Here is a 12053-nt window from a genome sequence, read left to right as displayed (position 1 = left end):
TCAGCAATATCTCCGCCTTTCTGTCCTCTGGTCTCAGGCTGTCGCCAGTTTCCGAGGGCACCAGCGCACTAGAAACCAGGGTCACTACCGGCTGGTCAATTGGCGGAAACTCCAGGAGCTTTTCGACTTCTTCGTCGAAGGTGTAAAACTTCCGCTCAATGTTTGAAGGCCCTTGCGCAGCCGCTGGGTGCTGCCAAGGCCGCTTGGCTCCCTCCACAAATATGTGGGAGGCTGGGAAGTGTTCAGTCTCGGGTTGGGCTTCCTTGAGGAGAGCCTCTGAAGTCTTTGTCGTGTCAGTGGGATCAGTTGCCTTAGGCACGGCTGCAAGGTTCATTACTTGCTTGGCCTTACAAAGCAAGGTCCTGAATAATGCCGGTTTGAATAGTCCCACCGTTGGAGGTGGCTCAGGCACTGTCTCGTCCTCTGACCAATCATATTCCCTGTCACTCTCCTCAAATTGTGGTTCCTCCAGCATTGACCCTACGCCAGAAGGGGGCGGTGCTGACCAAGGATTTCTTTCTGGAGCCTGTTGGGGGGGCCTAGTGCTTTGTTGTGCCCCCGTAGCAATGCCCTGTGAGTACACGTTGGCGATGATTTCCTGGAGATCAGGGGTCATCTGTTGCCATGGGCCTGATGGACCTCTTAAGCCAGCAGCTGTGGGAGTAAACGTAGCTGAAGGCCCTTGCAGGCTTCTGACCGAATGACTTGCAGACCCCGGTCTGTGCCAAGAAGTGCCAGGGGATGGCATGGCCTGAGGTATAGGTATAAAATGTCTATCAGGTGACCAGTCCCCTGTTGGCATGATCCCAGTGGCCCCCAAGGGAGATTGGGTGGTCAACTGTTCAGGGGTCATCTGCTGCCGCTGTGTAAGGGGCAATCCAGAGGGAGAGGGCTGTAGGGCCGCTTCCAATTTTTTTTCCAGGGCCTTTATGCGCTTTTCCGCTTCCTTTAATGAGGAGCTGGAAGATTGGGAGGCCTTAGTCTTCTCCTTTGCCTTCCCTTTGCCCTTCTCCTTGGCAGCAGGGGAGCTGCTTTTGTCAGCCCCGGCTTGCTCTGCCATTTTACTCACAGTTAAATGAAGACACAGTAAAGTTTTTTGGCTCCACGCCCTTGCCGCTCGCAAAAAATGGCGCCTCGGCTATTTCTCCACTGGCGCATGCGCACTGGAGCCTCCTAGCTCACTTGCGTGCTTTGCCGCCAAGATCGCCGTTTTCGCGCCGATAAGGCAAGATGGCGGCGCCCATGACCTCCGCGGTCTTTTCGGGCTCCCGCTCCGCGCCCCTGCCACCATTGGCGGTCTCCGCCAGGGAGGTAACCCTGGCTCTCGCCTCTGCTGTCCGTGCAGCCTGGTGGTCTCAGCGGTCGCGCTGTTTGTAGCAGCGGCAACGGCGGCGGTATCGGCGGCTCGCTCTCCCCGGCGGCGGCTTCGGCGGCGGCTTTTCCCGGCCGCCGAACAGCTGATCGCTCCATCGGCGCGCCTCGCCGGCTTCGGGGAGCGATTTCAAGCCTCCCAGTGGGGGGGGCGGACCCCCCCACCTTCGGCCTGCAGCCTTAGTGTGGCCTCGGAGGCCAGGGACCCCAGGCTGGATGCTCCTCTGCGGGGTGTTCCCTCGGGGGGAATACAAAACCCCTGAGGAGTATCGTTGGGGGTGCTGCCCGCGGAGGGCAGGAACCCCTTGTTGTTCCTTGCTGTTCCTGTGCTGCTATCCGTGCCTGAAAGACAAAGCAGAAACATTAAACAGGTCACAACAATTATTCAACATGTATTAAACAATTAAAAACAATTTTAAACAATTTATTAGCTTTAATTAGCTTAAGCTCAAACTCAGTAAGTCTCTACACTTAGACTGAGTTTTTAAAACTGAGCTCATGGGGGATACAAGGGGGCGGTACCTAATTAATATGTTAATAATTAACTCAGTCTCTACCAATAAGATTGGTTAACTACCCATGTTGGACTCTCCTTCCAGCTGCAGTGGAGAAACACTTCCCTCCTGGACCTTATTTAACCCTTTAATAGATTTAAATGTTTCGATCATGTCCCCCCTTTTCTTTCTGTCCTCCAGACTATACAGATTGAGTTCATTAGGTCTTTCCTAATACGTTTTATGCTTAAGACCTTCCACCATTCTTGTAGCCCGTCTTTGGACCCGTTCAATTTTGTCAATATCTTTTTGTAGGTGAGGTCTCCAGAACTGAACACAGTATTCCAAATGTGGTCTCACCAGCATTCTATATAGCGGGATCATAATCTCCCTCTTCCTGCTTGTTATACCTCTAGCTATGCAGCCAAGCATCCTACTTGCTTTCCCTACCGCCTGACTGCACTGTTCACCCATTTTGAGACTGTCAGAAATCATTACCCCTAAATCCTTTTCTTTTGAAGTATTTGCTAACACAGAACTGCCAATACAATACTCAGATTGAGGATTCCTTTTCCCCAAGTGCATTATTTTACATTTGGAAACATTAAACTGCAGTTTCCATTGCTTTGACCATTTATCTAGTAAAGCTAAATCATTTACCATATTACAGACCCCTCCAGGAATATCAACCCTATTGCACACTTTAGAGTCATCGGCAAATAGGCAAACTTTCCCTACCAAACCTTCCCCTATGTCACTCACAAACATATTAAAAAGAATAGGACCCAGAACAGACCCTTGTGGCACACCGCTTGTAACCTGACTCTGCTCAGAATGCTCAGTATCTGTCAGCATCAATGTATTTTATCAAGCAAGATCAATCCATTCAGAAAACTTACTGAACTCTATCTACTTTATGATTGAAGTAGTCATAGTCACAGTCACTCATGCCCTAATCACCTTGAGAATCGACTACTGCAATACCTTTAAAGAATACTCGGAGACTACATTGGTGCAAAATGCAGCCGCGTGAGCAATAATGGGCCTATCTAAGCATCTTGTGATCACTCCGCGAGCTGCATTGGTCGCCAATTGGTGTTGGTTATGACCTATTGAGCCCTACATGGCTTAGGACCAGGTTGCTTACAGGACTGTCTTCTGCCTCACGTATTCCAGAGGCTGCTCAGGTCCCACAGAGTTGGCCTTCTCCAGGTCCTGTCAGCTAAGCAATGCCGGCTGGTGGGGCCTAAAGGAAGAGCCTTCTCTGTAGCTGCCCCGGCCCTCTGGAACCAACTACCTCCAGAGATCCATACTATCCCCAGGGACGAAAAGGAAAGAGGAGAAGAAAGAAGGAAAGAGAAGGAAAGAAAGAAAAGGAGAAGAAAGAAGGAAAGAAGGGCAAAGAGAAGGAGAAGGGAAGAGAAAGAAAGAGAAAAGGAAAGGAAAGGGAGGGGGAGGAACGGGACTACAGCTACAGCTCTGGAATACAGTGTTCCCTCGATTTCCGCAGGGATGTGTTCCGAGAAACTTTCTACTTCGCGAAAGTCGAATTTCCGCGAAGTAGAGATGTGGAAGTAAATACACCATTTTTGGCTATGGACAGTATCACAAGCCATCCCTTAACACTTTAAACCCCTAAATTGCAATTTCCCATTCCCTTAACAACCATTTACTCAACATTATTACTGGTACTCACCACTGAATAAGACACTTAGTGATCCTGATATTTATAAACATAATTATTTATTAATAATAATAATTATTTTTATTTATTTATTTGCAAAAATTATTAGTTTGGCGATGACGAATGACGTCATCGGGTGGGAAAAACCGTGGTATAGGAAAAAACCCGCAAAGTATTTTTTAATTAATATTTTTTGAACCCACGAAAATCGAGGGAACACTGTATAGGAATTACTTGCAGCTCCCCATCCTTTTGTCTCCCTCCTGCCACCCACATTAGCTGAAAAATAAGGAAATTAGTGTCCGTCTTAATTGGATTGCACTAAATAAAACTGCTCTATTACTATAAATCTTAAGAAGTTCAATGGATGGTTTGGTTGGAGAAATTCACATTCATTCCCAGAGCCCCTTAGGATCAACCAGGACACCTGCAACCCAACCCCTGCTTCCTCAGGTGTTGGAATGTATGGGGGGGGGGGTACTTTTGAAGCAGATACAAGGGTGCCTGAGAGCTGGTTTCTGTCCCACAAGAAAGATTTGGTGCAGAAACAATCCCAACATGAAATTTTGCTCCTTGTACTTCTTGTCTTTGCATTTTGACTATGTAAGAAATTACATTCCTGATAATGTAAAAATAGCTCATAACTCACCTTGCTAGACCGCTATTATCATGTCTAAAAGCAATATATTTTTCTCATCTTTCATCTGGAGTACTATTTAATCCAGAACCTGACTTCTGGAAATAAAAGGCAGATAAAAAGACAAAGACAAGGAGTAGAAGGAGCAAACCTTCCATGTTGGGATTAGTTCTGGGCCAAATCTTCTCCAGACTCAGCCAAATTTAAAGAACCTGATTTTTCCTGTTTAAACTGGTTAGATTTAAGAAATCTGGAAATGGAGCTATTGGAATTTCAAGAAAGCTCCATCCATGTGAAAAAATAAATTCTGTGATCTGCGTGAAACACTTGAAAAGATAGAAGGGATGACACAGGACAACAGAGTTAGTTCTGACAAAGTTACCTGTACTTCTGAAAATGAAACCCTTAAAGCATGGAATTCTCTGCCAAATAATCTTAAGTCAATGAAAGCACTTGGGATTGCTTTCCTGACTTTGTTTGGATCATCTTATGCTTGTGAACAGCTGTTTTCTGCTTTGAATCATATCAAAAATGACACCAGAAACAGACTTACAGATGGCCTGAGTACTGCACGAGTGTCTCTCAAATTTACAAAATATGATCCAAGGTTAGACAAATTATCATCAGGCATACAACAGCAAAAGTCACATTAATAAAAAGCATGCCAAATGCAAAGTTTTATATTTCAATAAAAAGTAAGTTGTCTCATTGAAAACACTGTTATTGGGGGGATTTTCTTCCACAGAAAAAACGCTAATCACATACAGTATAAGTTCTTTTTTCTAAACTAAAACCTATATTTAGGTTACTGTATTTTTCAGAGTATACGATGCACCTTTTCCCTTCCTAAAAGAGGAAATGTTAATGCATCTTATACATCGAGTGCAGTCATTTTTGGCCTTCTCAAGTCCTGCCCCTGCATTTGTTTTTGAAAAAAAAACAGCCTGTTTTTGACAAGAACTGCAGTGTTTGTGCCTTCCCATAGCCCTGAGAAATACTCTGCAGACCTCCCAAAACCTGTGTGCCTCATTTTTTTCAAAAATGGCCCTGTTTTTAACTAGTTTTTGTGAAAAGCGGGGTGCGCAGAGGGTTTGAGAGACCTCCAAAGTTTTCCGGTGGAACTTACAAACTTGCTGTGTCTTATAGTCTAAAAGATATGATAAATTGCCCTATTGGCACTCAGAGATAAACACGTGAGTTTTGGGCTTTGGTTTGAGCAGTCGGTTTCAAAAAAGTTCACCATCTCTAGTTTAGCCAATTGGTCAGTATTTTCCCTCCAGAATGGAGGTTTTGACTGAAGCCAAAGTCACATTAATAAAAAGCATGCCAAATGCAAAATTTTACATATCAATATGAAGGTCCTAACGAGACTGACTGGCTATGGGACTATGCCCTCTGTCCATCATTGGGTGTGGGGGGGGGGACATTAACCCCCTTAGAATGGGTCTGCAATCTGGGGGTCCTCCTAGACCCACAGCTGAAATTGGAACATCATCTTTCGGCTGTAGCTTAGGGGGACATTTGCACATGTTCATCTTGTGCACCAGTTGCAGCCCTATTTGGATTAGGAGCCTCTCTTTACAGTTGCTCATGCTTTTATCACCTCACAGCTTGATTACTGTAATACATTCTACATGGGGCTACCCTTAAAAAGCACTTGGAGACTACAATTAATCCACAACGCAGCCGCATGATTTGTTGTGGGTGTGACTTCCAATCAGTCTCTGGATGCAATTTAAGGTGTGGGTTTAGGGTCTGACCGCTTATGGGACCGTCTTCTGCAGCATATCTCCCAGCAACCAATTAGGGTCCAAAGAATCAGTCTACTCTGGGTCTCAACAACTAGACAATGTTGGATGGGCATGGCCATGTGGGAGGACCTTCTCTGTGGCAGCTCTGGCTCTATGGAACTAATTGCCCACATCCTCCTAGCCTTTAGGAAAGCCATGAAGACCTGCTTCTGCTGGCAGGCCTGGGGCCATTGAGCTATACCATCTACCTCTGGCCAATTAGAATGTTTCTTTTATATTCTGAGTTTTTACTGTTTTGATTGTTTTAAACTGTTGTATGCTGCCTAGAATCTTCAAGGAGTTGGGCAGTTTAGAAAACAAACAAACAAACACACAAAAAAAGAAGTCAGTCTATGTGCTTCAGTCTGAGAATGTAACAGCCAACATGTGGCATAGTCATGCAGATTGGAAGGGCTTTTAGTTGATCTTTCAGACCTGCACAGCTCAGTCGGAGTTGGGTGAGCAGTCAGGTTGGACAAGGTTCCGTTACTCCCACCCTTGACCAATGGAAATTCCTAGATTTCAACCAAGGGCGTGGCTGGAGCTAAGAAGACTACTTTGATTGGAGCTCAGACTCCAGTATGAGCATCACTAGGTAAGTCTTCTGGATTTGGTTGGCTTGAGTTATCTCTATTAGGAGTGAGTGATCGCTCCTATTGGTTGGGTGTTGGCTCGGAAGTTAGTTCTGATAACCTAAGAGCAGCTTCTACCGTCTTTGAGCTTTACTTGGTAAGGGTGAGGGCCGATGATCTCTGTTGACCGTGGCAGGAACCCAAAGAGGATATCATAGTCTTTAAGGCTATTTGCACTAAATTTGTTTAATAGCATGGCTTAGTGATTAAGAAATAGAATATAATATGTGTTAGCTACTTTCATATTCTCCCCCGCATCTATTCACTGTGTATGATTTATCTTCAAAGATTTTGAAGTTAACAAAACTGGTAGACAATTCCATGGTGTGGGAGGGATTTTTTTTTTTATCCCTATTGATTCTTCCATACAATCTCATTGGATGATCTCTGGTTTTAGTAATTTTAGAGGCAGAAAATAGCTTCTCCTTGTCCACTATCTATGCCATGATAATGTTATATATCTCGATCATTTTCCCATTGGAAATCTCCAAATATTACAGCCTTTCCTCATAGAAAAGCTATTCCAGCCTTAGGCATCTTAGTTGCCCTTCTTTGAGCATTCTCTAGTTCCCCTATATCCTTTTTTGAAAATATACCAGTTTTTATATACTAAAACTACATGGAATATTCCAGATGGGGTTACACCAATGATTTACGTAGGACATTATGACATTGGCATATTATGATATTGGCATTAAATATATCTTCCTCTGACTACTTAGCTTAATCATGTATTAGAGTTCAAAAGGGTTAAGGAAGATAGAAGATTACTTCATGGAAAAAATATATACAGTACCTCTACTTAAATAAATTGAATCCTATTATAGATATTATAGTTAATCAACATTTTAAACATTTCTCCTACACTTTTCCTCCTATTGATAAATTAGTACATGGCCAAAATGATCATTTCTTTTCAGAAAGAATTAGAAAATCTTTGGAGCTAGGGTGTTACAGGAACTAACTACATTATGCAGTGTATAGATAGCATGTTTCTACATTTGTAATTAATTCTCATGCATATTGTACAATGCTGAGAATCAAAATTAAAAATGCTGAGAATCAAAATTAAAAAGTTCATGCAGTGTGGTCGCAAACAAAGCAGTTACTTGTAGTTCTTTAAACACTGTGTGACTGCTTTCCAAAAGTGTACTTAAGTATCTTTTTGGAATTGAATTAGAAGTATTGTACAGCACTACTGCCTATATGGATTTGTGCTACTTAATTGCTTCATGCTTCGGAATTGCTCTTGGAAGAGAATATTCAAAGAAGGTCCTTGCTTAGGCTGCTCTGTCTAGACTATCTTCCAGCCTACAGTAAAAAAATAAAATAAAATAAAATAAATCACAGTGGAAACCCACCTCCTATTCAAGTCTTTGACAAATTATGTAATAGTATTAGCAACTTTGTATTTCTGCCCCACAAGACATTCTTTTAAGGAACATTTAATAATGAAATGCACAACTCTAATAGTCACAAAATCTTTCCTTCATTCACTTAAGTCCGCTTTGCTTCTCCCAGCTCGCCCGCCGGCCTGGACATTGCAGCAACCTGCACCTGCACCGCCCCGGCTCCTCTCAGCATAACCCTCCTGCCTGAAAGATGAGATGAACATGTTGGTCCAAGCTTTTCTCTCCTCTCTCCGCACCCCCCTCCTCCTCTCCTTACAAGCTGGATTTATTTTAAAGAAAGGGGGCCATATTTCAGTGAGCTTTCTAGGAAAATTATCCAGATAATGGAGGGGAGGGAAAGGAAGGTGGGGGGTTTCTCCAAACAGAAGAGAGCCCAGAGATTTGCTTGTTGATTTTTTTGTATGTCATGGCAAGTCCAATATGCCTCCCCAAAGAAGGAAATAAAATTCTCGCCCGTTTCTGATTAGCCGAAGAGGAAAAGTGCATTTCTTCCCTGTCGCAGATGCTATGTTTGGGGGCATGTCTGGCCATGCCCGCAAGCAGCCACGACATTGGATGATCTGGAATGTCGGATATCCAAAGGACGGATAACCGAGACTCTACTGTATTTTAGAAATCCTAATTATACTGTAAATGTAAAAATTCCAGGATAGTGAAAGGTTTTTGTGTGAAAACATACTACCGTATATACTTGAGTATAAGCTGAGATTTTCAGCACAAAAATGTGCTGAAAAATTCCACCTCAACTAATACTTGAGTCATTGACCTTCACTGACCTGAGAAGAAGTTTTTTGTGGGAAAAGACATCCCCATTTTTATCTCATTTTCAGGAATATAGGGATAAATAAAACAACATTTTGAAACCGAAGCTGCATGTTTTTCATCATGTCTCATGATCAAGCAGTGCAACAGCAATGATTACAGTGACTTCTGTGTCTTTGTATCTTACTCTGCTTCACCGGACTGAGAATTGAAACTTAAAAGTAGAACTGAGACTTTTCCTTTGGTTTAAAATAGATTTTTCAGAAATAAAAGTGGTAACACACTATTTGTATGGCATGCATAAGCGCACCACTGTGCCTACCGTCTCTGTCCTACTGTCCTCTTTTATCGTTGCCTTTTACTTATGTTATGTTTATACAAACTATTGCTACCCTATATTTGTTTGATAAATAAATAAATAAACAAATATTTAAGTATCAAAAATGACAGAGAAAAGGATAAATGTGGGCTATGAAACCTCTATTTCCCCCCTTAACTACCATCCATGTCCCTCTTAAATCTCAAGTAGCATTGCATGCCAACACAGTTGGCAGCAACCTTAATACTCCAAGTAAAATCTTTCATCATCATGTTTCCTTATACTCACCTCATACTAAGGACTATTTGACTTTAAATAGTCCTCTATGAAAGTATATATAACCCATCCTCTTACCTTGTTTAGCCTCAGACAACCTTACTGATTTTCTAGATCCCACTATGTAAATCAAAATAATTGAAAGAATTTGATGGGAGTTGCACCTTGCCAGATGTCATGCATGAGCAGTGGGTCTCTTGCCAAACAACTTTGAAAATTACTCTATTATCTCTGTCACACATTAACAGCTTCCTTTATTACATCTAAGATATATAAAACAACAAGCTTAATTAAGAGTAGTGTCAGAAAAGTATTGCAGCAATTAATAATGTAAACTATTTTACTTCTTTAACATGTAGGAAATCTTTAGCTTCGAATGAGATCGCCGTGCCTGGAACAGGGACATCATCATCATGGGCTGCACTGTAGTGGACATTTGTCCGGACTGCAAATGCAACAGGTTTTGTCTATATAAAAAAAAATGAGAGACAAATGTATTAATATTTTCTATTTGTCTTATTTATGACTATAAAAACTGCAAAGTATTCTAAAACAAGTAATCAAAAAGGCAAAAAGATTTACCGTATGTTTCTGCCCTAAAAGAGGATGGAAATATAGGTGCGACTTGTACACCGAATACAGCTATTTTTGGCCTCCCAAAGCCCTGACTCCATGCCCCTTTTTTGTGAAAATAGGCCCATTTTTTTTTGCAAAATTTGGGTACATAGAGAATTTGGGAAGCCCGGAGAGTACTCCTGGGCACTGGGGAAAGGCAAAATGGAGGGGGTTTTGCCTTTCCCCAGCCACATTCTGCAGACCTCCCAAGCCCCCTGCATGCCTCATTTTTTGAAAAATGGGGGGGAAATTATTTTTTCTTTCTTTCCTCTTTGAAATCTTGGTGAGTTTTATATACCGGTGTATCTTATAGTCTGAAAAATATAGTATTTGCAACACTGGAAGTGCCTTGCCTATATGCAGAGGAAGAAAAACCTTCCCACAAATTATATACTTGTAAGGATAATGCTCCAAACAATAAAAATCAATATAGAATATTTGTATCTCAAGTTTTCACAAATTTTTACAACCATTCTGAAAAATGAATCTGCTTTATTAATGTGTTCCATTAATTTGTATTCCATTTTAGGCAGTCTTTACTTAAGACCAGGAAATAATTTTCAATTCTAAATTTAGCATTGTAAAAGGTTGAAGTATACATCTTGAAATATTCTGGCAGCGCTTTTGATATCTATGTATTATTTGTTACCAACTTTCTATGTTTCAAATGATACAACTGGTATTTAAAAAAAACCTGGAAAAATAGAAATCTTTGAAAAGAAACAGCTGTCAAAGTGTATGACAGACTAAATATAGGTACTTTTATAGCAAGTTGTTTCCAATTTCTCCATGGTAATCATGTAAAGGAAATGAAAAAAACTAGTCTATTCCTGGAGCCTTTTATCCTAAGAACACGCATTTAAAAGACATAAAAGTTCAAAACTTCTTGCACACAGTGATAATTGGCAAAACAAGTAAAAAAAATCTATAAAGCAGATTAAAGGTAAATGTTTGCCCACCAGTGGACCAATTTGCAATATTTTATAGGTTTGACTGAAAATGTTTTCAGAGTTACTGGTTTAAGGGAGGAAAAACTTTTATTATAATTTAGCATATTTAATCATTCGATGGAATGCTCTTCCATTGCATAGAACCATGACCACTAACAACTTTGTAGGAAAGGTTGCCTTTTTATTTTTTAAAATATGTAAATAACCTAGAATGGAATCTTCAATCTTTAAATAGATATCATCTAAGAAACAAGTGTAGAAACTTTCTAGGAACCAGTATGGATGCTAAATACAGTGGTACCTCAAGATACGAACCCCTCGTCTTACGAACAACTCGTGATACGAACCCGGGGTTCAGAAAAATTTTGCCTCTTCTTACAAACTTTTTTCGAGTTACGAACCGGCGTTCGGAGACTGCTGGGAAGCCGCGCGGCTGTTTTAAAAGGTGACAGCCGGGCGGCGGGGCTTCCCAGAAGCCTCCCGAACGCCGGTTCGTAACTCGAACAAAGTTCGTAAGAAGAGGCAAAATTTTTCTGAACCCCGGGTTCGGTTCGGGAGGTTGCTGGCAAGCCCCCCAGCCCGGCTGTCACCTTTTAAAACAGCCGCGCCGCTTCCCAGCTGTCTCCTGAAGCCGAACGCGGAAGTTCGGCTTTAGCGTTCAGCTTCAGGAGACAGCTGGGAAGCGGCACGGCTGTTTTAAAAGGTCACAGCCGGCCTGGGGGGCTTGCCAGCACCCCCCCGAACCCCGAACCTGGGTTCGGGGGGGTGCTGGCAAGCCCCCCAGGCCGGCTGTCACCTTTTAAAACAGCCGCGCCGCTTCCCAGCAGTCGCCAAAAGCCGTTTTTTTGCGGGGGGTTTTTTGGTGGCACAGATTAATTGACTTTACATTGTTTCCTATGGGAAACAATGTTTCATCTTACAAACCTTTCGTCTTACGAACCTCCTCCTTGCACCAATTAAGTTCGTATCATGAGGTATTACTGTAGTTATTTAACACTTATCTGCTTCAAATGATTCATCCTGACTTCATAACTCGGTTTCAATGCTAAAATATACTCTTATTGTAGCCCAAAGTCAGTCAAGAAATGCAGCTGGCCCTTACTCTAGTAAT

The 12053-nt window shown here is 42.2% G+C and overlaps 1 protein-coding gene across 5 annotated transcripts in view; it reads right to left on the bottom strand.

Moving 5' to 3' along the window:
• Window positions 1-12053, bottom strand: part of CACNB2 (calcium voltage-gated channel auxiliary subunit beta 2) — a 206157-nt gene that overhangs the window by 43472 nt on the left and 150632 nt on the right. For all 5 annotated transcript variants that reach the window (XR_011556912.1, XM_070729107.1, XM_070729106.1 and 2 more), the window contains one exon: window positions 9722-9844. Coding sequence is in view for 4 of the 5 variants with exons in the window: in XM_070729107.1 (XP_070585208.1) it covers window positions 9722-9844 (123 nt within the window). In the remaining variant the exon portion in view is untranslated. The remainder of the gene's footprint in view (window positions 1-9721; window positions 9845-12053) is intronic.

Source organism: Erythrolamprus reginae, chromosome Z, assembly GCF_031021105.1.
Source record: "Erythrolamprus reginae isolate rEryReg1 chromosome Z, rEryReg1.hap1, whole genome shotgun sequence".
NCBI classification, from domain to species: Eukaryota; Metazoa; Chordata; class Lepidosauria; order Squamata; family Dipsadidae; genus Erythrolamprus; species Erythrolamprus reginae.
This window is presented reverse-complemented; position numbering and strand designations above follow the sequence as displayed.